Source organism: Dreissena polymorpha, chromosome 5, assembly GCF_020536995.1.
Source record: "Dreissena polymorpha isolate Duluth1 chromosome 5, UMN_Dpol_1.0, whole genome shotgun sequence".
In the NCBI taxonomy this organism is placed as follows: Eukaryota; Metazoa; Mollusca; class Bivalvia; order Myida; family Dreissenidae; genus Dreissena; species Dreissena polymorpha.
The window spans coordinates 35894640-35914879 of record NC_068359.1 but is presented as its reverse complement, the minus strand read 5'-3'; the positions used below and the strand labels follow the sequence as shown (position 1 = coordinate 35914879).

The window sequence follows — 20240 nt, the reverse complement described above, 5'->3', positions numbered from 1 at the left end:
TTGATCATACTATCAAACAATATAAATAATTCTTTAGTCGGGAAATACCCAAATGATTGTTTATAGTTGTAAATAGAAAAAAAAATGCTTTTTGTGCTTGTGCACTTAGTTTTTATGAGTAGCGCTCCAAGATAATTTTGGTGTAAACATTAATCCCGTGTATTTATCAATAGTTGTAGTTTTTATTCGCGTGCCCCGGAAACTCCAATCTTCGTAATGTATTAAAGGTCCACCGTTCCTAAATACAATTATTTCTGTTTTTTTGTAGATTAATTTCCATTCCAGTTAAAGCACAAATTTCGTCAATAACGTTTAATTGATGTTGTAATTTAATTGCTGTTTCGGCACAGCTAGCTACATCATCGGCGAACATTAGACATATAATCTCGTATATTTCATTAGTAATGAATATTCCATTTCCACATTTCTCTCGTAACATCGTAGATAATTCACCGATAAATAATGTAAAAATCGTTAGACTGGTTTTATCACCTTGCCTGGTTCCAATATTGCATTAAAAAAAATCTGTTATGTTTACATGTGAAAACAAAGAGTGTCCGTCGGATTGGATTTTCGTATTTTGAATTTTAACGCATGAATACAGCGATGTATACATATTAAGTAAAACATTTAAAAAATGTCCATGTATGCCTTTTCTTTGTAGGGACTGGAAGAGTACATGATGATTGATTTTATCGAAGGCTTTGCGGAAGTCAATTTATAAACAATAAAATCTACCTCCTTTTTTGACAGATATTTTTGAGCTATAGCTTGTAGACAGAATATATTATCGATAGCTGAGTAACCAGTACGAAAACCTGACTGTGATTCATCAATTTTATTGTTGGTTTCTGCCCATTTGTACAATCGTTTATTAATGACACCCGTGAAGATTTTATACATTGTATTTGTAAGTGATATTCCACGATAGTTTTCTGGCATATGTGTTGGTCCTGATTTATTAATAGGACAGATAATACTTTTCCCCCATGAATTCGGGAATTCTTTGGTTTCAAAAATGTTGTTTAAAAATCTTAACAAGATATGGTGCTAAAATGTCAAAAGTATATTTATAATATTCTGATGGGATGCCGTCTATACCACAGCTTTTGCCATTTTTCAGTTTTCTAATGGCCTCTTCGACTGCTGATAAAATGATCGGTGAATTAAGGGATATTGTATTAATAGCAGGATCTACAGCTATATCGTCTAATAAAATGGGTGGTGCGTTATTATCATATAGTAAATCAGAGAAATAATTTCGCCAATCATTTGGACTTATACTTATGTCAGTGCATATTTTTTGTTTTGCTTGTTTAATTTTTGTCCACATATAATTTGGGTTATTGCGGTTATTAATAAGTTCCCTTCTGTTTTCTGTTTGGAATTCCCGCATTTTGTTATTGCAGTAATTTTTAAATGTGTTTCTGCGATTTTTGTATTCCCTTAGATCAATTTATGAGTTGGAAAGCCGAAATTTATGTAAATACTAATATTTCTGCATTTTAAGAGAATTACAATTTTCGTCCCACCATTTCGGTTGTTCGTCTCTCTTCATCGGAGACTGTGACATGACTTCGCCAGCTTCGTGATAAAATGACGTAATTTTATCAATAGCTGCATAAATGTTTTCATCTATAATGCTAATCAATGCTTGGCTGTTTTTTATCAAACTAACTTTTTAAGCGATCTAGAAAGACATGTTCAAATTTACTCCTCCATTTATACTTTTTAAAATACGATAATTTACCTTGGTTATTACTGACAATATTTATGTCATCAATATACTTCATATACATATGACATGTAATCGGAAAATGATCGGATTCGCCACGGTTAAGCACTTGAAAATCGTTAATATGATCGAACAATTCAGATGATGCAATCATATAATTAACCACACCAGCTCCATCGTTCACATGTAAATTGACCATCTTTATCTCCTGGGAATCGTCCGTTTAAAATATGAGTATCAAAAACACAGCACATATTTACTAGAGATCTGCCAAAATTGTTTATCCGAAATTTATCTTTGTTTGCTCGTGGTATGTCGAATAAACTACCTTCGTAATCGACTTCTCCAAAAATGTAATCTAAATTGTCATATTGTATATAATCTATAAAATCTCTTGTTCTTGCATTAAAATCACCTGCTAAAAATATCGATGCGTTTGGGTATAGGAGTTTTAACTCTTCTAAATTAGAGAATACAATCGATATACCATTCTTATCATTGTGTGAGTCATATATAGGGGACCCTTCTGAAACGTATGCAAAATACATGATAATATCATTTGATTTAAATATAGATGAACATTTGAGATATAATACAATACAGTCAGAAAATGAGTTCATAATACGGGTCACGATATTAAGTTTCATTAAATGGCTTCTGACAAAAACACACACCCCGCCACTATTTCGAATACTATTTAAACTTAAATTTCTGACATGATCGAAACAAATATACGAGTCCAAATTTGTATTAAATTCCCCGATACTTTTTTCCCCATGTTTCACTTAAATGAACTATATCAAATGACCTAAGATTATTTTAATTCTGCATTATCAACATGTTTACTTAAACCAGCAATATTCCAACTAACAACACTAAAATTAAACAGGTTTTCATTGCAATTTATAACTAGTCCATGACAGAACCGTCAGAAAATATGTCATCTTCGCCTAGGTCCGTGTTGTGAGCGATTGGTCGGTTTCTGTTCGGTGTTACGCGTCGTGCTTCTACGTCATCAATCACGTGGTTGGTGTCCAATCCGTGCTCTGAGTTAATGTTGTTGGTGGGTTCGTCATTTGGAATTTCACGTGGAAATGCACGTGGTCGAAACCCTGATCTCCGTTTACCGACAGTTATAATTGCGAGGTCTCTGGCTTTGTTCATTGCGTTCGTCCGATTCTTAGATTACAATTATTTCTTACGTCCAACGTTAAATGTGACAATTTTTTTCTAATGTCAGACTCTAAAGCAAATATTTCGTTAGAGGCTATTTTCATTCAAACGTCAGAGGAAGAGGTCATTTAATACTAACGTCCGAGGCAAAGGCCAATACTAACGTCTGAAATAAAGGTTTTTGCTACTTATTTGGGCTAAGATCATTGTTGTAAGTGAGATTCTAAGGTCAATTTATCTGTTGTGTGAAGTTCATTCCCGAGTTTGTGGATATTGTTGAAATCGATGATAATGGCATGGCTATAGTCCGAGACTATGGTCATTGACTAATTGGTTACGACCAAGACTAGAGTCGTTCGGAGGTTCGAAATAATTGCTGACGTGCAAGGTTGTGACTTTTACTGACTTGCAACGAAATGACCATATGTAAGAGGCAAATATAACTGCTTAGGTCCAAGTTATGGTCATTTGTAACGTCTGACGCACTGGGGTAACGTCCAAGAAGATTAGAATATGCTAACGCCCGAGGCTATAATCAACTATAATGTCATATACTTCGGTAATCACAAACGCCCGATTTCATTGCAACAGCAAATATCATTGGAAGGTATCTTTTCAACATCCACCATTAAGTTCAAATCTGACCGTAAGTGCAAGCTGAATTGCAAGCTTCGGAGACTATGGTCATTGTAAATGTCTTTGGCTGACGATAAGGCTAACGAATTACAATAGGAGTAACTCCATAAAACGCTTGTGTTTTGCTTAGGTCTTTAGTGTCACAGCTGACATTGTGCCTCAATCAGAATTTCTGTCATTTAACAAGAAGAGCATTATAATGAAGGACAGTTAGTCACTGCCTTTTGAAGGACAAAAGGTTAATCGGAAGCTGGTGGTTTTAGTTGCTTGAGTTATGCGTGGTATATAGTGATTAAGGCGATTGTTGTTGTCGATATGTACAACCCAACCAATGTCTTACCATAGGCCTTGTTATTTACTCGAGTAGAATAATTGGACTTCGTAAACCTATGATGTAATTATATATAACAAAACATTCGTTTTTAAGCATTATGTATTTATTTGCAGAGTCAACAAAAAGTAACAGTTTATAAAAAGACAAAAAGGTATTATGAAACTATAATGTGATATTGTAATTATAATATCACAAACTTCGTTGGACATTGTTATTTACATGTGTTACAGAGACAAAAGCAATAAAAAAATATAAATACATTTTAGCGCATCGATATCGAACCATTAGTATAAGACATTCAACAATATCTATAAAATACCTTAATAAATTAAATCAAAAATGTAATTGTTTTATCTTTATATATTTACTTTTATTCCTCCATATACAAGATACGAAGATCAAAACACAATATAACTATATATGAACAAGGGTTCAGATAAATACAAACATAAACGATACATATGGATGTTAACATCAACATCAGCAAAAAAGAGAGAAATTTATAAACATTTATATTTAGTAAAATCGCGATGCGTTGTTATTTTTTATTACTAAGAAGAGTCTCTAAGTTGTCCCATAATGATAACTTTGAAATTCCACGTACTTCTCAATCGTATTATTGTTTATTACTGAGCTGTAGAAATTTCAACCAAATATGAAAAAACTGGAATGTTTTCAGCGAGATTCTAAATCGTGCAATGGACACATTACATTATATTTACAAGACTCGTAGCAGGGTTTTGAACGAAGTTTGCAGACATACCGCTTGCAGAAGAAGGTAGAACGAATACGCATAACATCAGCATGTACTTATTAATATAACACACATGCGTAATTTAAATGGTGTACGCAAAACATTACCGAAAACCGGGTATGTCAAAAAGCGAATCAACGTATTTGTTTAACGACACTCACATTAAAACTATATTAAAACAAGGAAAATTGAACTTAACAATGTAAAATACAAAATGAACATTGAGAAAGTATTTGTTATTATTAAATATTGGTCACAATGTTACAAACCAGTATTGTATTGCTAAGTATAGGGACCATTTCTTAGTGTTTTGAGTAAGTTTATTTCTGTTCAATTGAAGATGGTTATATTAAACTTCATGCCGATAGTTTTTGATGATTTCTCCTATACTGTACTAATAAATTGTATCAGTAAACACATAAATAAGCGAGTTTCAGTATATGAATATTGCATTATAAACGATCATAAATAAATACATATTTCTGCATTTAAAAACTGAGCAGCAAACATAATGAGAAAATGGCCAGCACAAATGAAACAGTTGAGCCTCGTTGTAGGAAATTCAGTCCTAATACATGTGCGTTAAGAGTCTACCTAGAATAAGCCTGTGTATTCCGCACAGGCTAATCAGGGACGACACTGTCCACTCATACGGAAATTTTTGTTTAAACGAAGTCTTTTCTCAACGAAATTCCATTCTTGACATAAAGTGTCTTTCCTGAATAGCCTGTGCGAAATACACAGGCTATTATGGGACACCACTTCACGTACTTTAGACCCTTTTCCCAGAACGAGGCTCATTTACAAGGTGACGGGAGCGAAGTGCGAGTTTATAACCTGACCATTCGCGTTTGAGCACGAGACATTACAGCCATAGCATATTATTATATTGCAAAATTACCCGATAACTTATATAGCAGAGACATTTTGACACACATACAGTAAATAATAATAAAAAAAACAAGCACACACAAACACAGACATGTATTGTTTTCTGAAAACGGCGTGAAACATGATATTATAGAAACATGATCTTGTTTTTAATATATGTAATGCAAAAATATTTTTGAAAATATCGGTTACACTTTTAATTTGATACAAGAGCAGAAAGAATGTGTTTATCAAACTTACAATTGAATGGTCATCAGTTTTATAAACAGTAAGCATTTTGTGAAAACGGCGTAAAACGGTGTGATGTATTACACTTAATTACGTGATGTTGTGTTAAGTTTGTGTAGGAATGTTATGAAAATCATTTTTGAAAATATCGATTTAAATTTAAATTTAATACAACAGAAGAACGGATTTGTTACTCATACTAACAATTGAATGGTAATCAGTTTTCAAAATCGAAATTTAAAGTACAATTTTAATTAAAAAATAATAATTTACGCATTTAAGTTTAAATTTGTGTAAAATAGTTTTCTAGTTTCAAGATCAAGTGTACTTAAACATAATTATTTTTACAAACGAGCAAAGACAAATTAAACTGTTATCTAAGTCAACAAAATAATGCCTATGCCTATATGATTGTTCGTGTGAGAATAGTGAGGTATATACGTTGAATTATATACAAATGATAATGTGCACATATTAAATGAAAAAAATAAATTATATAAAGCACATTTATATGTGTATATGTCTATAAAATGCAAAGTACACACACAAAAGAATTATATAAAAAGATAAGAACTAATACTGAGATATTTACCTGTAAAGGTAAAGATAACTAAAACATAACATTTCAAGTGAATATTAAATGAGACTCTAGGCTATATTTAGATAAATGTATTTATGTATTTTTTTATTATAGAAAGCAACAATGATACCACGACATGATCAGAACAACGCATTGAATGTCCCACTATTACGAATGTTAAGTGTTACGAAGATGATATTAATTATTGCATAGTAATAATGATGTCGATGAAATATGATGATTTTTTTTATTAATTCAAGTTGCTATAATTCTTCTCATAAACGTGATAGTCATTCAGGATTGTATCTACTGAAGAAAACTGATTTAAATTTACCACTTTTTACTGTTTTTCATGACGTTAAGAGTATTTGCCGCCTGTCTACTGAAAAACTTACCAGGATTGCCTGTGCTTTATGTTAACAGTTTGTTAATAAAATCCTCAAAAGGCATTCCTCTGATGAAATCAAATCCGTTGCCATGGAAATTGTAATCATATATGAAACCACCCTCGGGCGGTTTAGGGTACACGAGGAGGCCCCTGAACTGTGACAACAGTCTCTCGCCCTCAAAACGATCATGTTCCAGTGAGACCAAATGGACGACGTATTCCCCCACTTTTGCATGCTGCAGTTCAAATAACACAGTTTTCGGTAAATTTGCGTGGTCCCATTCCTGTTGCTGTTCTCGCAAAGGGGAGCACAGTGCGTTCATTCCTTTGGATACGATTATCACTATGTCAGTGTGCTCCGTTGAGTGCGTTGCTCGGTCCGCAAAATTATGCTGGGAAACGTGATCAAACACCAAACCATTCCGCCGCATCTCGTGCAAGAGTCTCTCTTTCTTTGCACAGAACACGTCATCATCAGTTTCGCTGTACATATGACATGTAATCGGAAAATGATCGGATTCGCCACGGTTAAGCACTTGAAAATCGTTAATATGATCGAACAATTCAGATGATGCAATCATATAATTAACCACACCAGCTCCATCGTTCACATGTAAATTGACCATCTTTATCTCCTGGGAATCGTCCGTTTAAAATATGAGTATCAAAAACACAGCACATATTTACTAGAGATCTGCCAAAATTGTTTATCCGAAATTTATCTTTGTTTGCTCGTGGTATGTCGAATAAACTACCTTCGTAATCGACTTCTCCAAAAATGTAATCTAAATTGTCATATTGTATATAATCTATAAAATCTCTTGTTCTTGCATTAAAATCACCTGCTAAAATATCGATGCGTTTGGGTATAGGAGTTTTAACTCTTCTAAATTAGAGAATACAATCGATATACCATTCTTATCATTGTGTGAGTCATATATAGGGGACCCTTCTGAAACGTATGCAAAATACATGATAATATCATTTGATTTAAATATAGATGAACATTTGAGATATAATACAATACAGTCAGAAAATGAGTTCATAATACGGGTCACGATATTAAGTTTCATTAAATGGCTTCTGACAAAAACACACACCCCGCCACTATTTCGAATACTATTTAAACTTAAATTTCTGACATGATCGAAACAAATATACGAGTCCAAATTTGTATTAAATTCCCCGATACTTTTTTCCCCATGTTTCACTTAAATGAACTATATCAAATGACCTAAGATTATTTTAATTCTGCATTATCAACATGTTTACTTAAACCAGCAATATTCCAACTAACAACACTAAAATTAAACAGGTTTTCATTCCTATTTATAACTAGTCCATGACAGAACCGTCAGAAAATATGTCATCTTCGCCTAGGTCCGTGTTGTGAGCGATTGGTCGGTTTCTGTTCGGTGTTACGCGTCGTGCTTCTACGTCATCAATCACGTGGTTGGTATCCAATCCGTGCTCTGAGTTAATGTTGTTGGTGGGTTCGTCATTTGGAATTTCACGTGGAAATGCACGTGGTCGAAACCCTGATCTCCGTTTACCGACAGTTATAATTGCGAGGTCTCTGGCTTTGTTCATTGCGTTCGTCCGATTCTTAGATTACAATTATTTCTTACGTCCAACGTTAAATGTGACAATTTTTTTCTAATGTCAGACTCTAAAGCAAATATTTCGTTAGAGGCTATTTTCATTCAAACGTCAGAGGAAGAGGTCATTTAATACTAACGTCCGAGGCAAAGGCCAATACTAACGTCTGAAATAAAGGTTTTTGCTACTTATTTGGGCTAAGATCATTGTTGTAAGTGAGATTCTAAGGTCAATTTATCTGTTGTGTGAAGTTCATTCCCGAGTTTGTGGATATTGTTGAAATCGATGATAATGGCATGGCTATAGTCCGAGACTATGGTCATTGACTAATTGGTTACGACCAAGACTAGAGTCGTTCGGAGGTTCGAAATAATTGCTGACGTGCAAGGTTGTGACTTTTACTGACTTGCAACGAAATGACCATATGTAAGAGGCAAATATAACTGCTTAGGTCCAAGTTATGGTCATTTGTAACGTCTGACGCACTGGGGTAACGTCCAAGAAGATTAGAATATGCTAACGCCCGAGGCTATAATCAACTATAATGCCATATACTTCGGTAATCACAAACGCCCGATTTCATTGCAACAGCAAATATCATTGGAAGGTATCTTTTTAACATCCACCATTAAGTTCAAATCTGACCGTAAGTGCAAGCTGAATTGCAAGCTTCGGAGACTATGGTCATTGTAAATGTCTTTGGCTGACGATAAGGCTAACGAATTACAATAGGAGTAACTCCATAAAACGCTTGTGTTTTGCTTAGGTCTTTAGTGTCACAGCTGACATTGTGCCTCAATCAGAATTTCTGTCATTTAACAAGAAGAGCATTATAATGAAGGACAGTTAGTCACTGCCTTTTGAAGGACAAAAGGTTAATCGGAAGCTGGTGGTTTTAGTTGCTTGAGTTATGCGTGGTATATAGTGATTAAGGCGATTGTTGTTGTCGATATGTACAACCCAACCAATGTCTTACCATAGGCCTTGTTATTTACTCGAGTAGAATAATTGGACTTCGTAAACCTATGATGTAATTATATATAACAAAACATTCGTTTTTAAGCATTATGTATTTATTTGCAGAGTCAACAAAAAGTAACAGTTTATAAAAAGACAAAAAGGTATTATGAAACTATAATGTGATATTGTAATTATAATATCACAAACTTCGTTGGACATTGTTATTTACATGTGTTACAGAGACAAAAGCAATAAAAAAATATAAATACATTTTAGCGCATCGATATCGAACCATTAGTATAAGACATTCAACAATATCTATAAAATACCTTGATAAATTAAATCAAAAATGTAATTGTTTTATCTTTATATATTTACTTTTATTCCTCCATATACAAGATACGAAGATCAAAACACAATATAACTATATATGAACAAGGGTTCAGATAAATACAAACATAAACGATACATATGGATGTTAACATCAACATCAGCAAAAAAGAGAGAAATTTATAAACATTTATATTTAGTAAAATCGCGATGCGTTGTTATTTTTTATTACTAAGAAGAGTCTCTAAGTTGTCCCATAATGATAACTTTGAAATTCCACGTACTTCTCAATCGTATTATTGTTTATTACTGAGCTGTAGAAATTTCAACCAAATATGAAAAAACTGGAATGTTTTCAGCGAGATTCTAAATCGTGCAATGGACACATTACATTATATTTACAAGACTCGTAGCAGGGTTTTGAACGAAGTTTGCAGACATACCGCTTGCAGAAGAAGGTAGAACGAATACGCATAACATCAGCATGTACTTATTAATATAACACACATGCGTAATTTAAATGGTGTACGCAAAACATTACCGAAAACCGGGTATGTCAAAAAGCGAATCAACGTATTTGTTTAACGACACTCACATTAAAACTATATTAAAACAAGGAAAATTGAACTTAACAATGTAAAATACAAAATGAACATTGAGAAAGTATTTGTTATTATTAAATATTGGTCACAATGTTACAAACCAGTATTGTATTGCTAAGTATAGGGACCATTTCTTAGTGTTTTGAGTAAGTTTATTTCTGTTCAATTGAAGATGGTTATATTAAACTTCATGCCGATAGTTTTTGATGATTTCTCCTATACTGTACTAATAAATTGTATCAGTAAACACATAAATAAGCGAGTTTCAGTATATGAATATTGCATTATAAACGATCATAAATAAATACATATTTCTGCATTTAAAAACTGAGCAGCAAACATAATGAGAAAATGGCCAGCACAAATGAAACAGTTGAGCCTCGTTGTAGGAAATTCAGTCCTAATACATGTGCGTTAAGAGTCTACCTAGAATAAGCCTGTGTATTCCGCACAGGCTAATCAGGGACGACACTGTCCACTCATACGGAAATTTTTGTTTAAACGAAGTCTTTTCTCAACGAAATTCCATTCTTGACATAAAGTGTCTTTCCTGAATAGCCTGTGCGAAATACACAGGCTATTATGGGACACCACTTCACGTACTTTAGACCCTTTCCCAGAACGAGGCTCATTTACAAGGTGACGGGAGCGAAGTGCGAGTTTATAACCTGACCATTCGCGTTTGAGCACGAGACATTACAGCCATAGCATATTATTATATTGCAAAATTACCCGATAACTTATATAGCAGAGACATTTTGACACACATACAGTAAATAATAATAAAAAAAACAAGCACACACAAACACAGACATGTATTGTTTTCTGAAAACGGCGTGAAACATGATATTATAGAAACATGATCTTGTTTTTAATATATGTAATGCAAAAATATTTTTGAAAATATCGGTTACACTTTTAATTTGATACAAGAGCAGAAAGAATGTGTTTATCAAACTTACAATTGAATGGTCATCAGTTTTATAAACAGTAAGCATTTTGTGAAAACGGCGTAAAACGGTGTGATGTATTACACTTAATTACGTGATGTTGTGTTAAGTATGTGTAGGAATGTTATGAAAATCATTTTTGAAAATATCGATTTAAATTTAAATTTAATACAACAGAAGAACGGATTTGTTACTCATACTAACAATTGAATGGTAATCAGTTTTCAAAATCGAAATTTAAAGTACAATTTTAATTAAAAAAAAATAATTTACGCATTTAAGTTTAAATTTGTGTAAAATAGTTTTCTAGTTTCAAGATCAAGTGTACTTAAACATAATTATTTTTACAAACGAGCAAAGACAAATTAAACTGTTATCTAAGTCAACAAAATAATGCCTATGCCTATATGATTGTTCGTGTGAGAATAGTGAGGTATATACGTTGAATTATATACAAATGATAATGTGCACATATTAAATGAAAAAAATAAATTATATAAAGCACATTTATATGTGTATATGTCTATAAAATGCAAAGTACACACACAAAAGAATTATATAAAAAGATAAGAACTAATACTGAGATATTTACCTGTAAAGGTAAAGATAACTAAAACATAACATTTCAAGTGAATATTAAATGAGACTCTAGGCTATATTTAGATAAATGTATTTATGTATTTTTTTATTATAGAAAGCAACAATGATACCACGACATGATCAGAACAACGCATTGAATGTCCCACTATTACGAATGTTAAGTGTTACGAAGATGATATTAATTATTGCATAGTAATAATGATGTCGATGAAATATGATGATTTTTTTTATTAATTCAAGTTGCTATAATTCTTCTCATAAACGTGATAGTCATTCAGGATTGTATCTACTGAAGAAAACTGATTTAAATTTACCACTTTTTACTGTTTTTCATGACGTTAAGAGTATTTGCCGCCTGTCTACTGAAAAACTTACCAGGATTGCCTGTGCTTTATGTTAACAGTTTGTTAATAAAATCCTCAAAAGGCATTCCTCTGATGAAATCAAATCCGTTGCCATGGAAATTGTAATCATATATGAAACCACCCTCGGGCGGTTTAGGGTACACGAGGAGGCCCCTGAACTGTGACAACAGTCTCTCGCCCTCAAAACGATCATGTTCCAGTGAGACCAAATGGACGACGTATTCCCCCACTTTTGCATGCTGCAGTTCAAATAACACAGTTTTCGGTAAATTTGCGTGGTCCCATTCCTGTTGCTGTTCTCGCAAAGGGGAGCACAGTGCGTTCATTCCTTTGGATACGATTATCACTATGTCAGTGTGCTCCGTTGAGTGCGTTGCTCGGTCCGCAAAATTATGCTGGGAAACGTGATCAAACACCAAACCATTCCGCCGCATCTCGTGCAAGAGTCTCTCTTTCTTTGCACAGAACACGTCATCATCAGTTTCGCTGTACGATAACCCGATCACGTGCTTAACGGCACGTGTCTGATAACCGTACTCTGTTGATTCTGTTGAAATTGTTCTGTGTCCAAAAGGAGGGCGAAGATTTTCAGATCCATCGTGATTTCCGACATTATATGTTTCGTCCTTAAATTGATTACGTTGAATATCGCTCAGCAGCGACAAAAGGTGAGTAACCCCTGACCTACTGACCTCCCAGTTTTTTATAAAATGTGTCTGACAATGGTTATGTGTTGAAATTGTTTCGTGTTGTGGTTTATCGGATCCGCAATTAGTTGCGGCATCATATTTTCCGTCTCTTGTGCTTTGAATATCGCTCAGCAGTGGCTGACGTTGGGTCACCTCTAACCTCTTACCCTCCTCATACTCAGTCATTTCCGTTTCAGTGATGCCGTTCTGGTCTTCTTCGATTCCAGTCACGTGACCGTCCGTGTTGTTCAGACTGGAAGGCGGCATCTCTACGAGTTCTAATAACCAGAGGATTGATACTTAATGTATATGATTGTATGTAAAGACTTTGATGCACTAGCGCGAAATGCTACACACAACTTACGCATCAGCATCAACAATAATATTTATTTAAAACAAGAAATATCTTTAAAAAAGATATACGGCGTTGATAGTTCAATGAATCAGATCAAGGATAGCGAATGTCTTTTTTCTGTGCAGTTCTTAGCTGCATCACACGCAGTACGGGATGTTACGCGGAGTTTTCGCGGCTTATTTAACATTATTACATATTGCTGGTCATAAACCTATAGATACAAAACAGAAAACCAAAAGAAGAATGGAAGTGAAATTAAAACATACGAGTCAACCGGCCACACGAGAAGTATCCGTATTTATAGGCGCGTTCTTCGAACAAATCTGATTCAGTGGTTTGTCGGGCATTGCTATTTGATTCGATTATTAACAGTATCGATAATCATCGCGCTCATGCTTAATACATTGGTCAATATGGTGGAATACTTATTGTTAAATTAATCAAAAATAATATTTATCATTGTATTGTTGAAAACACATTAAGAATCTACATATTTCTGGTCTAAAGAAAATTCCAGGTCACCTAGTTCACGGATAGCGTATTTATTATATAACTATTATTTTACTGACCGCGAACTCCGGTGATGACATGTATATAAACTCTGACATTCATACACTGGCCGCGAATTGACCCGGGTTGAAATGCAATGTATTAAAGTGAGGCCTCGCTTCCACTGCTCTTTATACTTTTACATGTTAACATGTTGACAAGAATATGGAAGTAAGTACTAAATATGAGAACATAGCTTTTAAATATAAACGCGTTGCGCTGGTAATTCTCTGAAAATAAAAAGTGCACGCACAAACTGTATTGATGTCGAGAATTGAGTGTAAAACTGTTCTATCTATTAAGCCTTTTCATTAGAAATAAAATTGTTTCATGCAGTAAAACAGTGTTACAAAGACGCGGATATGTTTCCAATGTTCTGGTGAAATACTCAAATCAGCCAATGGAATAAATGAAGTGTATTCATTCGTACCTAGCCGCGGGAAATTTTATTTGAATTTTATTGGACACTTACAAAGGTCAGGAGAGGTGAAAAGCTGGCTTAATACAGCTTACGCCGAAAAATACATATATCGTATAACAATTGTCAATCTTACATTAGTTGAGTAAGCGATATAAGTTTTACACTCTCCGTACACCACAGGCACTCGGCATTAGTTACTACCCCCTCCCCCAGGTGCTACCTCCTCCGAAAACTATCAAAATTGTCCTTTTGTTATACAAAATAACAAGACAAAAAAGGTTAGTCGAAAAAAAAATTGTATAAGTACAAAAAACATTGTTTTAAACTAACTTTGTTGGTCTTGTTATTTTGTATAACAAATGGACAATTTTAAGAGTTTGGAAGAGGGTAGGAGCTTGGGGAGCAGGGAAGTAACTAAGGCCGAGTGCCTGTGCCGTACACATGGTAAGAAAGACGATAGTTTATACTGGTACCTGTGCTGAATGGCTCATGCCCACTAGAAGGAAGGTTGGCTCCCTTACGGCGACATTTGCAGTAGTGGAAAAACACGGTGGTGATGAGGCCTATCACGACGACACCACCTACCACCGTTGCTATGGTAACAACAGAAGCTGGGGAAAACTGAGGAGGGGGCGCTGGGTCATCCACTGTAAACAAGGGAAGTGAATGCCGTTACTTTTTACAAACAGTTAAACATGTTTTTCTACAAGTGAAATACATGTATTACTTTTCATATGGTCGATGTGGATTTAGTAAAATTTACATGCAAACACGATCAAAGGGAAGTGATATTAATGCACCTTTACATTAATACGCAGAATACTAATGACATGCATGTCAATCTCTCAAAACAAAATTATTAGAGCGCTACTTCGACGAATATTTCAAGTAAAACTGAAATGAGTTATCCGACAAGAGATTGGGCGCAATTGGGATCCATTTTTTCTTACCCACGATGTACTGTGGGAATTTGACGAAGACATCTTCCTGCGCAGAACAGAAGTGGTAATGTGAAAGGGACTCCGCAGGACACTTGCCGCTCAACTGTTGAATACGATAAACGCAAGACACTCGCGGTTTAAGATTAGTGTTATCTGTTAATGTTAAATTAAAAACACAAACACGCCTTATAAAGTACAATGATCATAAAGTCAAAAGTGTTTTGTGTATTTTACTGGACGTATTAATTATTGTATTTTAACGTAATTTGGTTAGATGGGACATTATTGGCTTTCTTTGTTGTGTACCTAGTCTACCTACCACGACAGAGTAGTTCCCCGTTGGATAGGACTTGTAAGAGGTCGCCATAAGGCTATTCGTACCAAATACAAATACATCATTCTGAAATATATACATACGGCGTTATAATGGCAAACACAGAAAGTGTTTCTTTTAGATTGCCGAGTGCTATTGTATTATCAATGAGATTTGTTCAACTGGTTTAACTTTTCAGTTTTACTAAATGATATAACAGTAAATATGCTGTGCTCCATATTCTTTTAACGTGCATGTAATACTGCATAATTTGTATCCGGCTTAAGGGAGGCACTAAGGAATAACATCGCCCGTCCGTCCTTCCAGCCGCCGTTCTGTCCGTCCTTCCATGCGTCCATCTGTCCCGCTTTTACGGAGAGAATAACTCGAAAGAATTGAAAGCGAGTCAAATGAAACCCCATGTCACTATAGACGGCTTTAAGGGAAATTGCTTGAACGATAAATCTCACTGGAGGATGTACAGAGATATTACCATTTAGTCAATTATTGTGCGGAGCATAACGCCCTTGGATTTAAGGTATTTTTATAAATCAGTGTACATCGATAGATGACATTTAGAGGAAGTGCAAAGTAAAATAACCACAACTCTTATGTCAGTATTTTTATTGCCCTTTGCTTAATTTGTGAAATGATTTTTTTAATTCTTGTGTGGAGCAAAACTCCTGAATTATTGGCGTCGCACTGAAGTGCGGCGACTAGTATGTAGTACGTTTTTTTCGCTTATGAGAGGAGAAGTTATTTTACGGACCAATGGATATATTTTTGTTGTCAGAATATCTTGCATAGTGGTGATTTTTTGTGTAAATTAGTGTAAATAAGTACTGCATTTGTGCCTATTACATTTACTACATCATTTATTGCCAATAATGCAAAGCTAATTCTTTTAATTAATAACTGATCACAGGGACTGGGCAATAATAAAAGATCACAGGGACTGGGCAAATACGCGAACCAGTGAAAGTTTCTGGTTTTGTATAAAAACAAAACTTCTTTTTTCCACTATCCTAGCAACCACCTAGTTACTAATAAAGGCGCTATAGAGCGCGAAACGCGACACATATTATTAATTGTAATAATGAGTCTTGATAGAGGAAGCAGTCGCTTATCAATGAGGAGCACCATCACAGCACTCCAGTCTCATTACTATCAAGTCCTCCTACAGATTATTTTTAAGAACCACATATAGAAGGCCGCAGGCCTGACCCGTATCTTGCCAGTGGTATGGACCCTTTGGTATGGACCTTTAACCCCGCTCACTATTCAACGTTTAAACTTCCGGGTTTACATTTAAACCGACTAATAATAGCTTATTAATATCTTAGTTAGAAGGTGATTTTTGAAGCGGTTCCGTAGTGTAGTGGTTACACGCTCGCTTAACATGTGAGAGGCCCAAGGTTCGAGCCCCAGTAGAATCAAATTATTTTATTTGTGTTCTATGTTAACTTTTTGTTTTGATGTAGACATTTTAGTTTAAATAAATATGCTGTTTTATTTTAACCATTTTTTGTTTTTATTATGCTCATGAAATATAAGTGTGAGAGGGTGGGGGGGGGGGGGGGGGTTCGTAAACACATTAAAACTTTTACAGTGTTTTCATATCAATGAGTACTCAACCCCTATCGTAAATGAGCAACGTAAGAATAAGTTCAGAATCATCTCCCCTTGAAGTTGAGAAAAATATGAAATAACGCTTACAAGATGAAGCAGATTTTTAAAAACCTACACAGTTCTGTTCCATTAATGAAAACTACACACGGATGCCAGTAAAAAAAGGAAACCAATGTAAATAAAATGAACTATGAAATATTTGGGGGTTACAACACAAAATCATAGATAATGGTTATTTGGGGGTTATAACACAACATCATAGATAATGGTTATTTGGGGGTTATTACACAAAATCATCGATAATGGTTATACCAGTATCTTTTTCTATTTTGTTTAAAATAATCGGCCAAATATATTAATATTTACAGTAGAAAAAAAATCGTTCCATGTAACTTCATTGAGTGCCTTTTACACTGAAATTCCCGACGCCCTTTGATGCTTTGCATCAATACTTATCTTGTTGAAGGGATTCAAATGAAACTTTATATAATGGTTGAGGGCTTACAGGGGGAAATGCACGGTACACGGACCATAACTCCCTTTCTTCAGGGTTTTTTGTCAATCTTGTTCTTTGTATATATTTTTTTAATAAACAGTTAATACTTATTTATCTACCTAGTCTTTCAATAATAAGATCAAAAAACGATCCTTTGAGCGAAATCGGCATATTGTTTAAGTCACAAAACGGCATTTATATAAGCGAATCATTTGAAATGTGATACTCTAATAACACTAATTATGATAATAATTATAATTATAATACTAATGATAATAATAATAATAATAGTCTTACTTTAACCTTTTTCAGAATTTCATGGTACACGGTGTTATTGCTGTTCACGATTTCAATTTCGACACCTTCGAGGTAAGGAGGGATGTTGGTGAGGCTTATGTTAAACTTTCGACTCGCCGGGTCGTGAGTCCAGGTCAGAACGGGCTTCCCGTGACGCTCCCGGAAGCACGCGCATATTTCCCCCTTGTGAGAGCCTATAAATATGGTCGTCATAGTAAGCAATAGCCTGTGCATATTTAGAGTTGTGTAACAAAACGCGTGCTTTAGTATCATGACATTTTCATGTAATTTGAAAAACACACACCTGTACTTGATTTTGTTTTGACGTCATTTTATCATGCAAATAGACGTTGGTCCTTTTAATTATAAAATATTAAAAAAGAAAGAATTCTTGATAAGTGATGTAGAAAATCTTTCAACTGGTATTTATCATCAGGTTTATTGACGGCCAGAAAACTTCATAAAGAATATGTGCAAACAATATACAAACAAGGCACCGAATTGTAACCAACTTCAGAAATTTAATACACGTACTTTTCGAGATTGGTATACTCCTTGTATCGGAGCAAGCGATAGTCTCACAGACTTTGCTGCGATCGAGCGACACTTCGCGGCGTTTCCGGGGACACCGTCCATCGGAGAACTTGCCCTTCAAAATACTCCAGATCTGCACGTCCATCAGCACATCCGGCGTGTTAACAAGAGGAATGCAGTCCAAATGGAACATCAGTGATACCTAAAACGTGGGATAAGTATGGAAAATAAAGCACTGGAGGAATGCAGTCCAAATGGAACATCAGTGATACCTAAAACGTGGGATAAGTATGTGAAATAAAGCACTAGAGGAATGCAGTCCAAATGGAACATCAGTGATACCTAAAACGTGGGATAAGTATGTGAAATAACGCACTAGAGGAATGCAGTCCAAATGGAACATCAGAGATACCTAAAACGTGGGATAAGTATGTGAAATAAAGCACTAGAGGAATGCAGTCCAAATGGTAAATCAGCCATACCTAAAACGTGGGAAAAGTATGTGAAATAAAGCACTAGAGGAATGCAGTCCAAATGGAACATCAGTGATACCTAAACCGTGGGATAAGTATGTGAAATAAAGCATTAGATGCATGCAGTCAAAATGTAACATCATTGATACCTAAAACGTGGAATAAGTATGTGAAATAAAGCACTAGAGGTATGCAGTCCAAATTGAACATCAGTGTTACCTAAAACGTGGGGTACGTATGTGAAATAAAGCACTAGAGGAATGCAGTCCAAATGGAACATCAGTCATACCTAAAACGTGGGATAAGTATGTGAAATAAAGCACTAGAGGAATGCAGTCCAAATGGAACATCAGTCATACCTAAAACGTGGGATAAGTATGTGTAATAAAGCACTAGAGGAATGCAGTCCAAATGGAACATCAGTGATACCTAAAACGTGGGATAAGTTTGTCAAATAAAGCACTAGATGCATGCAGTTCAAATGAAAAATCATTGATACCTAAATCGTGGGAAAAGTATTTGAAATAAAGAACTAGAGAAATTTAGTCCAAATGGAACATCAGTGATACCTAAATCGTTGGATAAGTATTTGATATAAAGAACCAGAGGAATGCAGTCTAAATGGAGCATCAGTGATACCTAAATAGCGGAATAAGTATTTGAAATAAAGAACTAGAGGAATGCAGTCCAAATGGAGCATCAGTGATACCTAAAATGTGGAAAAATTATGTGAGTGTGTAGACATTGAAAAGAACGAGTAACTACTTCTGACATATGAAACCAAAACGGCGCCAAATACAACCGTCTCCAGGTATAAGCTCAAAAAGGCATATCCGTTATGGTGCATTTATGCTGTAATATATGTTTAAATGCACTTCTAACGCAACACTTTCATTTTTATATAATGTTTCATTTTTTTAACAACGGATTTTATCAAACTTGGGAAAATGCACGTATAAACCATATTAAATATCTCCTAAAATTGTATTCGAATTGATCCTTCCAACCTTGGGAATTACTTGTTTTTGTTATATGTATATCATAACAACTTAAAAAATGCTCAAACAGACCCAGAGGTTTGGTATTTGGAATGTCACACCCTATTTTGGTTCTCTTCCAAGTTGGTCCAAATCAAAACACCTGGGGGTAAACAGTGGTTCCACCATGTATGTACAATGTATATAGTTTAAACTTTAAAAATCTCTAAAGGCCAAGAAATTTGGTATTTGGCACGTTACATATGTATGTTAGTCAGCAACAAAGTGTGTTCATATCATGACCCTGTATTCAAAATTGGCCCCAACCTACGGGTAACTTTATTTCTTTCTATGTGTAAAGAGAAAAATTTAAAAATCGTACGGCAATCCTCTATCATAATCATTAGCATCGTCATTCCCTTGGCCGATCTGGCCGTTGGG

The 20240-nt window shown here is 34.7% G+C and overlaps 1 protein-coding gene across 7 annotated transcripts in view; it reads right to left on the bottom strand.

The window, feature by feature from the left end:
* The window catches only part of LOC127881621 (uncharacterized), a 64477-nt gene that overhangs the window by 30256 nt on the left and 13981 nt on the right, over positions 1 to 20240 (bottom strand). For 4 of the 7 annotated variants that reach the window (XM_052429674.1, XM_052429671.1, XM_052429673.1 and 1 more), the window contains 6 exons: positions 18350 to 18551; positions 17816 to 18009; positions 15400 to 15480; positions 15090 to 15183; positions 14613 to 14786; positions 12968 to 13092 (listed from right to left, as the gene is read on the bottom strand). The exons of 1 other annotated variant lie outside the window; for it this stretch is intronic. In XM_052429674.1, the coding sequence (XP_052285634.1) occupies positions 12968 to 13092; positions 14613 to 14786; positions 15090 to 15183; positions 15400 to 15480; positions 17816 to 18009; positions 18350 to 18551 (870 nt within the window). Of the gene's footprint in view, positions 1 to 3963; positions 6362 to 11039; positions 11771 to 12135; positions 13093 to 14612; positions 14787 to 15089; positions 15184 to 15399; positions 15481 to 17815; positions 18010 to 18349; positions 18552 to 20240 lie in introns of those variants that run through there. 2 more of the 7 variants (XM_052429678.1, XM_052429677.1) reach the window with 2 other exon arrangements.